This window comes from Pelobates fuscus, chromosome 3, assembly GCF_036172605.1.
Source record: "Pelobates fuscus isolate aPelFus1 chromosome 3, aPelFus1.pri, whole genome shotgun sequence".
Classification (NCBI taxonomy): Eukaryota; Metazoa; Chordata; class Amphibia; order Anura; family Pelobatidae; genus Pelobates; species Pelobates fuscus.
The window spans coordinates 763,503-781,766 of NC_086319.1; the positions used below are offsets into that span (position 1 = coordinate 763,503).

The 18,264-nt window shown below is 41.8% G+C and overlaps 1 protein-coding gene across 5 annotated transcripts in view; it reads left to right on the forward strand.

Annotated features, from left to right (window-relative positions):
- Nucleotides 1-18,264, forward strand: part of PTPRO (protein tyrosine phosphatase receptor type O) — a 550,218-nt gene that overhangs the window by 506,326 nt on the left and 25,628 nt on the right. For all 5 annotated transcript variants that reach the window (XM_063446603.1, XM_063446604.1, XM_063446607.1 and 2 more), the window contains one exon: nucleotides 12,947-13,101. In XM_063446603.1, the coding sequence (XP_063302673.1) occupies nucleotides 12,947-13,101 (155 nt within the window). The remainder of the gene's footprint in view (nucleotides 1-12,946; nucleotides 13,102-18,264) is intronic.

Here is an 18,264-nt window from a genome sequence, read left to right on the forward strand (position 1 = left end):
CCATCCAGGAAATCACAGAGTTACAATATTCTAGGCTAAAAAACGACTTAATTCCAAAGAGTTTAACCTTTTTTGCTGTTGATAAAACCAAAGTGAAAAAACAAATTGGAAGCGATGGCAAATTGTGCGTACATATCAATGATATCCTTGCATATGCTGTTGTTCCATAAAAAAATCAAGAGGTTTTTAAATATATATCTATAGAATCCATTAACACAACCTCTTCAGACAGAGAATTCTACATCTTTATTGTTCTTACTGTATACAGAACATTTTCCTCTACTGTAAGGGAAATCCCTTTCTTCCAGTCTCAGTGGGTGACCTGTTGTATATTCCTGCTAATGAACAGGTTAGCACATAGCGGGTTGTACTGACCATGTATATTGTTTTATAGTACTAAAAGCTACTCCCTTTTTTCTTAAAAAGTAAATAAAATTCAGTTTTTCTACCCTTTTCTCATAACTGTTTTCCATTGCCCTTATTCATTTTGTAGCTTCCTGGTGCACTTTCTCTATTGCCATAATATCTTTCTTTAAAACTGGTGCGATCTTGTGATCTTACCAGTGATCTATAAAAAGGCAAAATTATATTTCCATCCCGTACATTAATACCCTTTTTTTTATACATGACCGCAATATCTTTTGCAATGGTCAACTGACATTCAGTGGTGGCTTGTCCACATGGGCACTTAGTGCAGGGCCCACCAGATAATTGTAAAAAAAAAAAGAAATGAAAATATGTGCCAGGGGTAAATGAAAGGATGAGGAAGGGTTAATATTGAAATTTCCCTTATAAGTGGTAAACATACGCCATACAATTCTGCAGTGCTTTGATTCCCCCCCCCCCCCCCTCCTCCTTAGCACACACTGACTTGTATGATAAAATTCAGTGAATGCTATCTGGAATTGTTGAGGGCAGCTTGGCATGTGTAGAATTTTATAACATGACAGGAGGCTTCAGCAGAACAGATTTTAAAAAGAAAGTTTAACCAAATAAAAAAAAGTACACACTGTAAGAGGGTATAAAAGGCCCTCACCACTCTAACTCCTCCTCTTTCTTTGCTGCTCCTGCGAAAGCACAGGTTTAGAGTATTTTGTCTTTGTGATTTTCTTTCAGTGTTTAGCTAATCTACTTATTAATTTGTCATATTTGTGTTGTCTCATTACGTGATGCTGATTTTATTAAGCCCCCACTACTGTCAATACCTTATTTATAATTTCTTTCAGCCTTCCATATGGTCTCCTGCTTTTTCTCCAGCTCAGACCTGAGCCTGGGGCTTTCATGGCTCTCTCCCCCCCTCACTCTATTCTGTCTGTTTGTTGCCTCTATTTAGAGCCTGCAAGTACACATATTCTGTGGGTGGTGGGGCCGCCCAGCGCTCGACTCATGATTGTTGGTGGGCCCGTGGACACTGTTATATTACTCATACATACAAATGTACTGGAACAGGGGCTGCCATCAGAAATTGTGGGGCCCCTGACCCAGCTGAAGGTCTGGGCCCCCCTGTGGCCTGCCCGCGAGTCCGCTCAGAGGGATGCAGTGTGCATAGTGGATGCAGAGTGCGTGTGTAAAGTGGATAAGGTGTGTGTATTGGATGCAGATTGTACATTTGTGTAATGTATGAGGTGTATATGAGATGCAGTGTGTGTGTTTGTGTAGTGGATGTAGTGTGTGTGTATAGTGAATGCAGAGTGTGTGTGTGTTTGTGTAGTCGATGCAGTGTGTATAGTGAATGTGTAGTGTGTGTTTATGTAGTGGATGTAGTGTGTGTGTTTTGTGGATGTGGTGTGTTAGTAAAGGCAGAGTGTGTGTTTAAGTAGTGTGTGTATAGTGAAGGCTGTTTGTGTGTATTAGATGCAGTGTGTATAGTGAATGTGGATTGTGTGTTTGTGTAGTGGATGTGGTGTGTGAGTGTGTATATAGTGAATTCAGTGTGTGTTTGTGTAAGTATGTAATGTGTGTAAAATGGTTAGAGGAGGGGGCATTTGCATTTTTTTTTACATTTTTAACACTTTATTTTAGTCCCCCCCCTCCCTGCTTACCTGGCCAGAGAGGGGGGAGATCACATTTCCTGGTGGCATGGTGCTTGGAGCCAGCCGCTGGACAATTTTTGCCATATATATGTGTACTTGCAGGCCCCTGGCTACCTGATCGTTGCAGAGGGGGCCCGCAGCACACTCTCACGTCCCTTCCCAGCAGCTCCGCTGTCTAACTCTCGCGGCCGCGGGACTCGCAAGATTTAGACAGATGAGCTGAAGGAAGCTGCTGGGAAGGGAAATGAGAGTGTGCTGTGGGCCCCCTCTGCAACGATCAGGTAGCCAGGGGCCTGCAAGTACACACATATATATATATATATATATATATATGTGTGTGTATATAGCAAAAATTGCTATATTTATGAGTACTTAAAGGATCACTATAGGGTCAGGAACACAAACATGTATTCCTGACCCTATAGTGTTTAATCCACCATTTAGGTGGCTTGCCCCCCTATTAAAGTATAAAAACTCACCTTATGGGGGCGGGGCCTGACCGCAGAGAGCAGAGGATGCAAACTCGTGCAGCTCCTGCTCTGCGGCACTAAATACACAGATTTACAAAGTCAAAACGAGATCTGATTGAGATAAAAAGGGCCCCAGAGGACAAGTGAAGCCCAGGGGCACACAACGATGCCACTTAAGCGACGACCCTGGCTTACTACACCGGCCCTTACTGTGAGGCCTACACACGTGGCTGGCACTGGCGGCCGACAGACGGAGACCAGACCCCCGTTCCCCCCCCTATGGACCGGAGGGGGTTATCCCGGTCCACCCTTGGGAGACCCTGAAACAGCCCGGCAAGAATGCCGCGGTGACACAGGGGACTGCCACAAATGAAGACAAGGCACTCAAAATGGCGGACGCGGTGTGTTTCCCTAGCTCTCACAGCGAGCTACCAGAGGTCGAGCTTCGGCTGAACAGGACCTTCCAAATATTCTGGGAGAAGCTAGAGGCCCTTCTGTTCCAGACAGAGCTTGGGGCTGACCAGAGAACCAAGTCACACTCTCAACCGCACAAGCACAAGACGGAAGCGGCACCGGCTACCCCGATATCCAACCGTCCAGGGGGCCAGACAGCTAAACAGAGCAGACTAAGCGGCATCAAACACACAACTCTGACTTGCGGAGCGCAAGCAACACCGCTACAGTCACACGCGAGAGGTTTGCTTAAACCCCCATCACCCAGTAAGAGCGGCAAGCACACACAGGGGGGGAAGCACCGACAACAAACAAGCAACCCACCGAAAGCCTTGGATCCCAGCACCGCCACCTGCCTGACAAACAAGAGGTGCCGAGGTGTACAGTCACCTACAGTACTCATTGTCAGCAGCGGAAATCTACGACGACCCAGAACTGGGACCCCGCACGTGGTAGATCCACACCGAAACGAAGCCCAGAACCTGCCACAACCTTCAACCGGCGGAGCGGATCCCTGATACTAAGCTGCGGGCCTTGAAATCTGGAGTTGGTTGAGTGCCTAATAAAAACTGGCTACCTGTGTCCAACAACTACTTTACGTTTACTGGGACACCTGTTTCTATTATCTGCACTGCTGTCATGTATGCTTTTTGTCTGCCGAGGACTCTTTACTGCAACTGTAGATGGTTAGCATTGATTACTTTCATTTATCAGTTTATTGATTTTCAAGCGACACAACTAACACTAGACTGAATGTTTTTCTAAAGTCTAAATGCACTAGTCTGTTCACACACCTAGCAATATATAGCCTCTCTGATCAGTGAATACTAATTCTTGTATAAGCAGTTATATTACTAGCGAGGTCATATATATTTTGCCGGCTTTTCTTATCATTTCCAGCACATAGTCTATTTTATTAAGCATGCCTATACTTGTCACGCAAATCGTACTACAGCATATACTGAAGAATATCCCTTTACCATATAAAAATGTGCAATTCTTTCTCATGTCATGACACCGTATGGAATTGTTTATATTCATTGAGCTTGTAGAGCTGTCGTGGCAATACAAGCCTGTATGTCTATCTTTTATTGCACACCAAAATAAAGAATTAAAAAAAAAAAAAAACACCTTATTTTTTGCCAATCCAATGCTTTCCCATCGGGAAGTGCCGAATTGCTGAAGTGCCGAAGTACAGTATTGCCTAAGTACGAATATACTTACCCAGTGAAAGAAGAAGGTTACACTGTATACAATTTCAAATAAAAAGTATACAAACATAGCCAGGATTCAGCTGTAAGCATTTGCAACACTTACAACAATCAAGTAACACACATTCATATAAAATGTAAGTTACTTAGCCTGTCAATGTAATGACAGGAATGAATAAGTAGATAACTCCCTAATTCCCACAGTATTAGGGAGCTATCTACTTAAAGGCTGAAAGACCTAAATCGGTCTTTCAGCCAAATTTACTAATACTAAGTAAAGATTACTTAGTATTAGTAAATTATGCCCCTTCTCGCTATACCACGAGTAGGGGCATGTCTATTAAACATTGAGCAGCCTGTGGTCCTATTGCCCAGCCCCCACCCCTGAGCAGCTTTATAAGCCTTCCCCCACCCTGCAGAGCTCAGTCTGTGCGGAGCCCTCGCCGGGTGAAGATGGATTATTTTTTTTGTTGTTTAGGGCCCCCACCCACCGCTCAGGGGTGGGGGCCAGGGGGAGGACAATAGGTCCCCCCCCATTTGTATTTAGGGCCCCCACCCACCGCTCAGGGGTGGGAGCCAGGGGGGAGGACATTAGATCCCCCCCCTATTCTTGTTTAGGGCCCCCACCGCCGCTCAGGGGTCCTCACCCCTTTTTTTTACTTTAGGGCCCCAACCCACTCAGCGAGGGGGACCCTTTTTAATTTTTTTACTTTTTTTTTTAACAGTGAGCAGCCACAGGCTGCTCACTGTTTAATAGACATGCCCCTACCCGCGGTATAGCGAGTAGGGGCACGATTTACTAATACTAACTAATTTTTACTTAGTATTAGTAAATTTGGCTGAAAGACCAATTTAGGTCTTTCAGCCTTTTGGTAGATAACTCCCTAATTCCCACGGTATTAGGGAGTTATCTACCAAGCGGCTGCAACAAAAGTCCCGAAGTTGCCGAAGTCGCCGGAGTCGCCGAAGTTGCCGAATTTCGGAATGCCGAACCGAGACGAATATTTTCCCCATGCACATGTCTAATTCACATTGTCCGGTCAACTTCCACCTCCATTTCTCCCCACTTCTCGACTAGCCAAGAGAGCTGTGGCGAAACCGACCTCGCCACGTGTCCTTGGAGGGGGCTGCTTGCCCTCCTCTTGCCTTTGGACTATGGCCCTGGGAGATTGGCCCTTTTACAAAACGTATTTGGCCCTAACAGAGTGCATGTCACTCATTCTGGCCCTTTAAACACAGTGGGGCCATTCGGTACTTGCCCTGTGTGAGCAGTGATACCCCCAGATAGCTATGCCATGGAGCCTATTCATATAATGAAAGACTATGGGAAAGACTTTGGCTCCATGGCAATTAAACTGTATTTGTGTGGTCTGCGTGCCATTCACCTAATAATGTGCACGCAGACCTGAGCTATCTGGGGATATGTTACATGTCTGTGTTTAATGTATAAAAAGTAACTTTATATATTTTAAAACATAATCCTGTATTTAGGTCCCCACATGTGTAATGGAGTTTTGTCTTTGACCTGGGAGATAATTGGATTACTTCTCCAATTATCTCCAGGGCAGAAGGGAGGAAGCCATGATGCATTGTGGGGATGTTTTTACTTTTACTGTTTGAGTCAGATTAAAATACTACCAGCCAGGGGGAACAAAAGATACTTTTACTAACTTTTGAACCCCTGCTCTGATTCATGCCATTTTTTAATATGTTGTTCCCCTGAATGGATTGATTGTGGATATGTATTGTTATGTGAATGTGATGTATGGTTTTAAAGTTACAGAGTATGTGTGGAAACTGTATTTTTACTGTATGTAGTAATTATGTTAATTGCTTATCTGAGGGGAGGGGATGTGTGGGTTGTACTGTTACTTGATTGGTTGTTTTATGCCTCCCCCTGGGTGTGTCCTGTATGTGCACAACTGTAATAAAAAGCAGGCTGGGTGTTCCAGAACTGAGTTCCGGCTTAACCCTCAAACCGATGTGTCGTCTCGATTTTGGGGGAATTGGATTGTATGCTGACTGCCAGGAGTGTAAGCGGATTGTATGCTTTTCCTGTTCAGCTATTCCAGGGTTCGTGTGTTTCCAGTTCGGGAGTTGGAAGATTTGTACAGTTTGCAGTCCGGGAGATTGGTGCTTGCAGTAGCTGCTGGTCTAGGAAAAAGGGGATTATCGCCTAAACTGGGTTTTATCCTCTTGTAAGCGAAACGGTCCGTTACAAGAGCACTAATTGAAGGGAAGGTACAAGAGACTAAGAGGAACAATCACTCCCTGAGAGATAGAGGAAGCATCCTGTAACGGACCGTTTCAGCATACAAGGGGAAAAATGCGTTTAGGCGATAATCCCCTTTTCCATTTACAGGCACAGCTACTGCAGAACATCAGAACTCACGAGCTGGATACGAAATAACACTCCGAACTGGAACAGCTGAACAAGAAAAGCATACAATCGGCTTACACTCTTGGCAGTCAGCTTACAATCCAATCCCCCCCAAGAACGAGACGACACTTCATTTTGAGGGTTAAGCAGGAACTCAAGACTGGGACACCCAGTCTGGCTTTTATTACCAACAAGTACATACAGGACACTCCCAGGGGGAGGATGAAATTAACCAATCACATGGATGTACCTCCCACACATTTCCTCCCCTTAGATTAACACTTAACACAATTATACTGTACACCTTTTTCCCCAATTCCTGGATGTACCCCAAATACATATGCTACACCTCCAAAACAGGTATCCCCTGATAGCCCTTATTCAGGGGGACAACATATGCAAGAATCAGCCCATTCGGATAAATGGTTCAGGAGTTATGGAACTTTAAAGTATTGACCGACCGCATGGGTAAAGTATCCGAAATCAGTTCCATGCATTTTGGCCCTGCGGTCGGTCACAAACAAGGGAATGAAAACAGGCGAATTGCCTGTGTTATAGAGCCTGGAGAGGGTTAGAATGAATTCCCTTGTTTGTGGGGTTCTTTCTACCGAACGGCGGGTCATTCGGTAGTTTCCATACGAATTTCTGGAAGTATGGAGGTCTCAGCGGTGTTTGCCTAGTCAAGTGTCCGATTTTAGTTCCAGACACTCGACGGCAAAACACCGCTGTTCGGTAGTTTAAGATGGCCGCCGCCACGTGGTTGTTTCCTGAATGGCGGCCACCCAGAGGACACAGAACACATTACATGATTGCCAATTACCCGTTTGCAACATTGTTGCAAACGGTAATTGGAGGCACACTTAGTCCTGGGTGGTCTGGTTGTTCGGTAGTTTCCTCAATACAATGAATGGAGTGATTCTACCGAACAATCAGATGAATGCTGTACACATATATAACCCAGGTTAACTGCATACAAAAATACATACATGACATGAAAGTATTAAAGGCAGGATTACTGTACTACGCTCCACAGTCTTAAAGGGACAGTAGTCCCAAAATGTCCATTGCTGATTTTAAAGGGCCAGTAGCAGCAATACAAATTAGTACATGCCCAAATATAGTCTTTAAAGTGCAATATGTCCAGGGGCCATAGTCAGCGGGCAGGAGGCTAGCAGCCAGGCCTCTCCAGTTCACAGTGGCGAAGCTGGTTTCGCCACATTTCTCCCCTTTGTCAATTAGACTAACAGGGTACCTGACTTTCTGCCGGTCAGTGCCCTGGTTAGTCCAGCAACCCACCCACGAAACAGAAATAACAGAGCAGCCCACCCACACTAACCGGTTACTACATCTGGGTGAGGAAGGATTTTGTCCAAGTTCTGGTGTTTCACCACTGCTGGGTGGGAGACGGGTAGGCTGCCTTGGTGGGTTGCTGAGGGGGCAGAGACCAGCGGTACTCTGTCCTGTTGCCAGCCCTACCACGGGAGTAGTCTGGTGGGCGCCTGGTTGCTGGAGACTGGCTGTCTCCCCTTTAGGTGCACAGCTCGACTGCCGGAGGGGGAGACCGACTGTCTCCCCTTTGGATCCATCACACTGAGGCTGGGGAACAGGACCGACCGTCCCTATCCCTTGTGCTGTAAGTGCAGAGACTACGGTCCCATCTGCACAGTTGTGGGGCTTAACATCTCCCCTTGGTGGATTAGGTTGCCGTGGGAGAGAGGGTGTAACAAGTTCCTCTCTCTGGATGGCAAACTGCCGCTGGGGAGAAAGGATGGCACCTTCTGCTCCCTGAGGTACACACTGCCGCTGGGGAGGAAGGACGCTGCTCTCCTCTCCCTTCACCTCACACTGCCTTCCTGGCACATCACTTTGTTGCTGGGGGGCAGGAACAACAACCTCTGCCCCCTGTAACTCAGCCTGCCGCTGGGGAGGATGGACGACACCATCAGCTCCCGGAGACACACACTGCCGCTGGGGAGGGAGGACGCTGCTCTCCTCTCCCTTTACTTCACACTGCCTTCCTGGCATATCACTCTTCTGCTGGGGGGCAGGAACAACAACCTCTGCCCCCTGTAACTCAGCCTGCTGCTGGGGAGGAAGGACGACACCTTCATCTCCCTGGGACACACACTGCCGCTGGGGAGGAAGGACGGCACCTTCAGCTCCCTGAGGTACAATCTGCCGCTGGGGAGGAAGGACGACACCTTCACCTCCCTGGGGTACACACTGCCGCTGGGGAGGAAGGACGACACCTTCATCTCCCTGGGGTTGCTCACAGGACCAGTCTATGAGGACCCCTACTTCGGGTTCTTCCTGCCGCCTCAGGGGGGGGCGGCTAACCTCCTCGGATGCAGCCTCTACTCTGCTGCTGTACCACTCTTCCTGCTCATCATACTCTTCGTCCATCTTTGAGTTTTGCTCAGCCATGACCTGGTTCCAGATCCCCTGGAATGTGTCCATGGATATATAACCCCCATACTGGGCCACTTGCTGCCTCACCTTGGCCATAAAATCATCTTCAGCGTCAGAGCCTTCCATACTTGTCTGCTCCAAGTCGCTGGATACCTCTGCTACCTCGGGTACTGCTGGTTGCTGTTGGGCGGGAGGACCGGTTGTCTCTTCCCAGGCCTCATTGATGAGTCGCAGGTAATCCCCCTCCAGGTTCCATTCCTGGTTAACCAAATATCGTAGGTCTGCCTCGAGGTCAATAGCGCCAAAGAGACCCAGCATGTTCTCTCGGATGCCGTACAGGTCCCAAAAACGATAGTCGGTATCTTCCCCAAAGTCCTCGTCACCACTATTATTCCAAAATCGACCGGGGCCAGTGTAATCTCCGCCTTCTGGGAACTCATACTCTGCCACCCTGGGGACACACTGAGCCGCGTACCACTGTAGCGCCTGGTATGCGTCGTCGAGCACCAGTTCTGCGTATACTAGAATCTCGAGTCTAGTCACCCACTTTTCTGTGGTCTGTTTTCTCAGGAGGGGCATCCGCTCTGCCATTCTAGCCAGAATTCGCTGCCTTCTGCTGCGGCGCTGATCCCCTCGTGAATACTGTACTTCCTCTAGGGCTTCGTCCCACAATTTGGCTCTGACAGTCTCTCTGTACATCAACATGTTCTCCTCTGAGACTGCTCCAGACTCCAGGACGTAATCGTCCAATCTAACTTGAAACTTCTCCTCCATTTTCTGAGTTCCTTTGTAGATAGGGTCGCTGTACGGATACTAGCGTTGCCCTCAATTTGTAATCCAAAAAATGGTGTTGTCTGTAGCTGTCCCTCTGGTTGTAGGAACGATCCCGCCGCTGCCACCAATTGTAACGGACCGTTTCAGCATACAAGGGGAAAAATGCGTTTAGGCGATAATCCCCTTTTCCATTTACAGGCACAGCTACTGCAGAACATCAGAACTCACGAGCTGGATACGAAATAACACTCCGAACTGGAACAGCTGAACAAGAAAAGCATACAATCGGCTTACACTCTTGGCAGTCAGCTTACAATCCAATCCCCCCCAAGAACGAGACGACACTTCATTTTGAGGGTTAAGCAGGAACTCAAGACTGGGACACCCAGTCTGGCTTTTATTACCAACAAGTACATACAGGACACTCCCAGGGGGAGGATGAAATTAACCAATCACATGGATGTACCTCCCACACATTTCCTCCCCTTAGATTAACACTTAACACAATTATACTGTACACCTTTTTCCCCAATTCCTGGATGTACCCCAAATACATATGCTACACCTCCAAAACAGGTATCCCCTGATAGCCCTTATTCAGGGGGACAACATATGCAAGAATCAGCCCATTCGGATAAATGGTTCAGGAGTTATGGAACTTTAAAGTATTGACCGACCGCATGGGTAAAGTATCCGAAATCAGTTCCATGCATTTTGGCCCTGCGGTCGGTCACAAACAAGGGAATGAAAACAGGCGAATTGCCTGTGTTATAGAGCCTGGAGAGGGTTAGAATGAATTCCCTTGTTTGTGGGGTTCTTTCTACCGAACGGCGGGTCATTCGGTAGTTTCCATACGAATTTCTGGAAGTATGGAGGTCTCAGCGGTGTTTGCCTAGTCAAGTGTCCGATTTTAGTTCCAGACACTCGACGGCAAAACACCGCTGTTCGGTAGTTTAAGATGGCCGCCGCCACGTGGTTGTTTCCTGAATGGCGGCCACCCAGAGGACACAGAACACATTACATGATTGCCAATTACCCGTTTGCAACATTGTTGCAAACGGTAATTGGAGGCACACTTAGTCCTGGGTGGTCTGGTTGTTCGGTAGTTTCCTCAATACAATGAATGGAGTGATTCTACCGAACAATCAGATGAATGCTGTACACATATATAACCCAGGTTAACTGCATACAAAAATACATACATGACATGAAAGTATTAAAGGCAGGATTACTGTACTACGCTCCACAGTCTTAAAGGGACAGTAGTCCCAAAATGTCCATTGCTGATTTTAAAGGGCCAGTAGCAGCAATACAAATTAGTACATGCCCAAATATAGTCTTTAAAGTGCAATATGTCCAGGGGCCATAGTCAGCGGGCAGGAGGCTAGCAGCCAGGCCTCTCCAGTTCACAGTGGCGAAGCTGGTTTCGCCACACATCCCCTATTCAGTTCGCTGGAGCTCAAGATATTTGACCGGCCAAAGCCATATTCAATATGGAACTCCTTTTGGCTTGAACTTGGCTATCGGTTGGTCAAGCCTTTACCCCAGTGGCAATTCGTCCATTCTTCATGGATCTAAGCTTTTTTTGCCAACGTGGGCGTCTGTATCAGAGCTATTTTGGGATATATATTTTGTTGGGGTTCCTGTCGGTTTTACTGTGTTTTGGGGGGTTTTGTGTTGTGCCCTCCGTATCCGAGAGATAATTGGTTTAGCGAGAGGCAACTCAATTATCTCCCAGACACAGAGGCACTAGGGTTGGGATAATTGCTGTTGAATACGGATCCATGACCATAAACAACCGTGCTTTTGACAATAAAATCAGTTGTAGTCCCAGAATCATGTGTAAGCGGATTACTGTGAGAAAGAGCTATATTCACTAACCAGCGCTTCTTCCAACTACGAGGAGAATTTAACTGAGATATCCGATCGGGATATAGGAGTTCGGCTACAGATAGATTTACAGATTTTGGAGGATTAAGGTTAGAGGGATTAAGATTATGTGGACAAGGATTAGAGTTTTATAGGGATAAGATTGACTGTTGGGTTTTTAGAGTTATGTATTTAGAATGCAAGCTGGTTTGAGTAGGACCCCTTGCACCTTCTGTTCCTATATATCTAATTGTGTAACTTGTTGTTTGTTAGTTCAGCTAGTGTACAGCACTGCGGGATATGTCGGCACTTTATAAACAATAATGGTAATTAATTAGGGTTAAGGCTAAGGCAGTAGGGTTAGAGTTGGTCACTATTAATGGTTTAAGGGGATTTATGGATAATGCCTGGAGGTCCATTAGTGTTTAAACAATATACGGGAAGTTAGAATGGTGTTTTCCCCTGTATCATGGAAAGCTGTATTATAACTCACGTGCATGCGCTTAGTGACCCTCAGGAAGATGGTGTCCCCAGCCAATTATAGTCTGTGATTGCAATGTCTACTTAGCCCAGTATACACTTTAGGAAGGAGAGATAAAGATAGACAATGTTCAAAATTGGGCATTTACTCATTACGCAGTGGAGACCTGTCCAGCGTGCTCCTCAAGTTGGTTATTAAATAGTAAATGAGCTGACTACAATGTACTGTTTAGTAAATCTCTCTACTTGTTCACCTATTTCCTGCCAATGTTGTAAAATGATGTTTGTTTAAATGAATCCATATTCCAGCATTCCTTGATCCCGACAAAGGACTTGATGATTTCTATACTATTTCCTGAACATTGGTGGGAGAATTATAGTACTCTAACTTTATATTCAGTGAATCCGAGCCATCAGACCTTCTGTAGAATTATTCAATACTGTGTACGTTCCCATGAATCAGCTTTAGTAATTCTGTCCTATTGTGCGTCCTCAGTGATTCTGCTAGAAATGAAACCAACATTCTTATTCCATTCAAATTCTGTATAATAATAATAATAATAATAATAATAATAATAATAATGTATCCGTGCACGTAGACCATTCCGATTAGAGCGTTGTGGATGGATGGTGCATCTATTTAGCTCATTGTGTTGTTTGATTTAAAATGTTGTTGCTTTTTGTTCTCTGAGAGGTTTTGTTACATTCTTCCTGTAAAATGCAGGGAATGTATTTTTTTCAGATTGCCCCTTTATACTAAGTGGTCCTGTCCAGTTTATCTCCGTGCACAGACTGCCAGAAAGCTCTGTATAACAATGAGCGATAATATGAACGGTAAATAATGCTGATGTTTGTGTGTTTGTGCAGGCAGATGAAACTCAGTGTGTCAAGCATTTCAACTTCACAGCATGGCCTGATCACGGGGTACCGAGCTCTGCTGCTGCCGATAGCCTCCTGCAGTTTGTACAGATGGTTCGGCACAAAGCAGCCAAGACCAAATGTCCAATCACAGTCCATTGCAGGTAAATGGGTCACACCCTATACAACCCTCTGAACCCCATAAACCAGGCACTACCATGATCCTCTAGCTATCTGTTACATTCATAGCTGTAATCAGCCAACATCTAAGAGACCACATTTTGTTACTGATTCATGGCCATGCACTATTAAAGGAACCATCACCACTATAGCTTGCTGACTTAGCCCCACCCCCACTGTATAGAGTCAAACAGTGTTTGTATGATTTAAATTCTTACTTGGGGTCTGTCGGGTTCCCCACTAACTGCCCACTATACCCTCTGCCAAGCGCTGGAAGGGAGCTCTGCAATGTCTGATTGATCCATTGAACAAATCTAGTCTACGTAACCTATTAATATAGTCATGTCTGTCCATCTATCTCAGTATTGTATATTAATATAGCCATGTCTGTCCATCTATCTCAGTATTGTATATTAATATAGTCATGTCTGTCCATCTATCTCAGTATTGTATATTAATATAGTCATGTCTGTCCATCTATCTCAGTATTGTATATTAATATAGCCATGTCTGTCCATCTATCTCAGTATTGTATATTAATATAGCCATGTCTGTCCATCTATCTCAGTATTGTATATTAATATAGTCATGTCTGTCCATCTATCTCAGTATTGTATATTAATATAGTCATGTCTGTCCATCTATCTCAGTATTGTATATTAATATAGTCATGTCTGTCCATCTATCTCCGTATTGTATATTAATATAGCCATGTCTGTCCATCTATCTCATTATTATATATTAATATAGTCATGTCTGTCCATCTATCTCAGTATTGTATATTAATATAGTCATGTCTGTCCATCTATCTCAGTATTGTATATTAATATAGTCATGTCTGTCCATCTATCTCAGTATTGTATATTAATATAGTCATGTCTGTCCATCTATCTCAGTATTGTATATTAATATAGTCATGTCTGTCCATCTATCTCAGTATTGTATATTAATATAGTCATGTCTGTCCATCTATCTCAGTATTGTATATTAATATAGTCATGTCTGTCCATCTATCTCAGTATTGTATATTAATATAGTCATGTCTGTCCATCTATCTCAGTATTGCATATTAATATAGTCATGTCTGTCCATCTATCTCAGTATTGTATATTAATATAGTCATGTCTGTCCATCTATCTCAGTATTGTATATTAATATAGTCATGTCTGTCCATCTATCTCAGTATTGTATATTAATATAGTCATGTCTGTCCATCTATCTCAGTATTGTATATTAATATAGCCATGTCTGTCCATCTATCTCAGTATTGTATATAAATATAGTCATGTCTGTCCATCTATCTCAGTATTGTATATTAATATAGTCATGTCTGTCCATCTATCTCAATATTGTATATTAATATAGCCATGTCTGTCCATCTATCTCAGTATTGTATATTAATATAATCATGTCTGTCCATCTATCTCAGTATTGTATATTAATATAGCCATGTCTGTCCATCTATCTCAGTATTGTATATTAATATAGTCATGTCTGTCCATCTATCTCAGTATTGTATATTAATATAGCCATGTCTGTCCATCTATCTCAGTATTGTATATTAATATAGCCATGTCTGTCCATCTATCTCAGTATTGTATATTAATATAGTCATGTCTGTCCATCTATCTCAGTATTGTATATTAATATAGTCATGTCTGTCCATCTATCTCAGTATGGTATATTAATATAGTCATGTCTGTCCATCTATCTCAGTATTGTATATTAATATAGTCATGTCTGTCCATCTATCTCAGTATTGTATATTAATATAGTCATGTCTGTCCATCTATCTCAGTATTGTATATTAATATAGTCATGTCTGTCCATCTATCTCAGTATTGTATATTAATATAGTCATGTCTGTCCATCTATCTCAGTATTGTATATTAATATAGTCATGTCTGTCCATCTATCTCAGTATTGCATATTAATATAGTCATGTCTGTCCATCTATCTCAGTATTGCATATTAATATAGTCATGTCTGTCCATCTATCTCAGTATTGTATATTAATATAGTCATGTCTGTCCATCTATCTCAGTATTGTATATTAATATAGTCATGTCTGTCCATCTATCTCAGTATTGTATATTAATATAGCCATGTCTGTCCATCTATCTCAGTATTGTATATAAATATAGTCATGTCTGTCCATCTATCTCAGTATTGTATATTAATATAGTCATGTCTGTCCATCTATCTCAGTATTGTATATTAATATAGCCATGTCTGTCCATCTATCTCAGTATTGTATATTAATATAATCATGTCTGTCCATCTATCTCAGTATTGTATATTAATATAGCCATGTCTGTCCATCTATCTCAGTATTGTATATTAATATAGTCATGTCTGTCCATCTATCTCAGTATTGTATATTAATATAGCCATGTCTGTCCATCTATCTCAGTATTGTATATTAATATAGTCATGTCTGTCCATCTATCTCAGTATTGTATATTAATATAGCCATGTCTGTCCATCTATCTCAGTATTGTATATTAATATAGTCATGTCTGTCCATCTATCTCAGTATTGTATATTAATATAGTCATGTCTGTCCATCTATCTCAGTATTGTATATTAATATAGTCATGTCTGTCCATCTATCTCAGTATTGTATATTAATATAGCCATGTCTGTCCATCTATCTCAGTATTGTATATTAATATAATCATGTCTGTCCATCTATCTCAGTATTGTATATTAATATAGCCATGTCTGTCCATCTATCTCAGTATTGTATATTAATATAGTCATGTCTGTCCATCTATCTCAGTATTGTATATTAATATAGTCATGTCTGTCCATCTATCTCAGTATTGTATATTAATATAGCCATGTCTGTCCATCTATCTCAGTATTGTATATTAATATAGTCATGTCTGTCCATCTATCTCAGTATTGTATATTAATATAGTCATGTCTGTCCATCTATCTCAGTATTGTATATTAATATAGCCATGTCTGTCCATCTATCTCAGTATTGTATATTAATATAGCCATGTCTGTCCATCTATCTCAGTATTGTATATTAATATAGTCATGTCTGTCCATCTATCTCAGTATTGTATATTAATATAGTCATGTCTGTCCATCTATCTCAGTATTGTATATTAATATAGTCATGTCTGTCCATCTATCTCAGTATTGTATATTAATATAGTCATGTCTGTCCATCTATCTCAGTATTGTATATTAATATAGTCATGTCTGTCCATCTATCTCAGTATTGTATATTAATATAGTCATGTCTGTCCATCTATCTCAGTATTGTATATTAATAGCCATGTCTGTCCATCTATCTCAGTATTGTATATAAATATAGTCATGTCTGTCCATCTATCTCAGTATTGTATATTAATATAGTCATGTCTGTCCATCTATCTCAGTATTGTATATTAATATAGTCATGTCTGTCCATCTATCTCAGTATTGTATATTAATATAGCCATGTCTGTCCATCTATCTCAGTATTGTATATTAATATAATCATGTCTGTCCATCTATCTCAGTATTGTATATTAATATAGCCATGTCTGTCCATCTATCTCAGTATTGTATATTAATATAGTCATGTCTGTCCATCTATCTCAGTATTGTATATTAATATAGCCATGTCTGTCCATCTATCTCAGTATTGTATATTAATATAGCCATGTCTGTCCATCTATCTCAGTATTGTATATTAATATAGCCATGTCTGTCCATCTATCTCAGTATTGTATATTAATATAATCATGTCTGTCCATCTATCTCAGTATTGTATATTAATATAGCCATGTCTGTCCATCTATCTCAGTATTGTAGATTAATATAGTCATGTCTGTCCATCTATCTCAGTATTGTATATTAATATAGCCATGTCTGTCCATCTATCTCAGTATTGTATATTAATATAGTCATGTCTGTCCATCTATCTCAGTATTGTATATTAATATAGTCATGTCTGTCCATCTATCTCAGTATTGTATATTAATATAGTCATGTCTGTCCATCTATCTCAGTATTGTATATTAATATAGTCATGTCTGTCCATCTATCTCAGTATTGTATATTAATATAGTCATGTCTGTCCATCTATCTCAGTATTGCATATTAATATAGTCATGTCTGTCCATCTATCTCAGTATTGTATATTAATATAGTCATGTCTGTCCATCTATCTCAGTATTGTATATTAATATAGTCATGTCTGTCCATCTATCTCAGTATTGTATATTAATATAGTCATGTCTGTCCATCTATCTCAGTATTGTATATTAATATAATCATGTCTGTCCATCTATCTCAGTATTGTATATTAATATAGCCATGTCTGTCCATCTATCTCAGTATTGTATATTAATATAGTCATGTCTGTCCATCTATCTCAGTATTGTATATTAATATAGCCATGTCTGTCCATCTATCTCAGTATTGTATATTAATATAGCCATGTCTGTCCATCTATCTCAGTATTGTATATTAATATAGTCATGTCTGTCCATCTATCTCAGTATTGTATATTAATATAGTCATGTCTGTCCATCTATCTCAGTATGGTATATTAATATAGTCATGTCTGTCCATCTATCTCAGTATTGTATATTAATATAGTCATGTCTGTCCATCTATCTCAGTATTGTATATTAATATAGTCATGTCTGTCCATCTATCTCAGTATTGTATATTAATATAGTCATGTCTGTCCATCTATCTCAGTATTGTATATTAATATAGTCATGTCTGTCCATCTATCTCAGTATTGCATATTAATATAGTCATGTCTGTCCATCTATCTCAGTATTGTATATTAATATAGTCATGTCTGTCCATCTATCTCAGTATTGCATATTAATATAGTCATGTCTGTCCATCTATCTCAGTATTGTATATTAATATAGTCATGTCTGTCCATCTATCTCAGTATTGTATATTAATATAGTCATGTCTGTCCATCTATCTCAGTATTGTATATTAATATAGTCATGTCTGTCCATCTATCTCAGTATTGTATATTAATATAGCCATGTCTGTCCATCTATCTCAGTATTGTATATAAATATAGTCATGTCTGTCCATCTATCTCAGTATTGTATATTAATATAGTCATGTCTGTCCATCTATCTCAGTATTGTATATTAATATAGCCATGTCTGTCC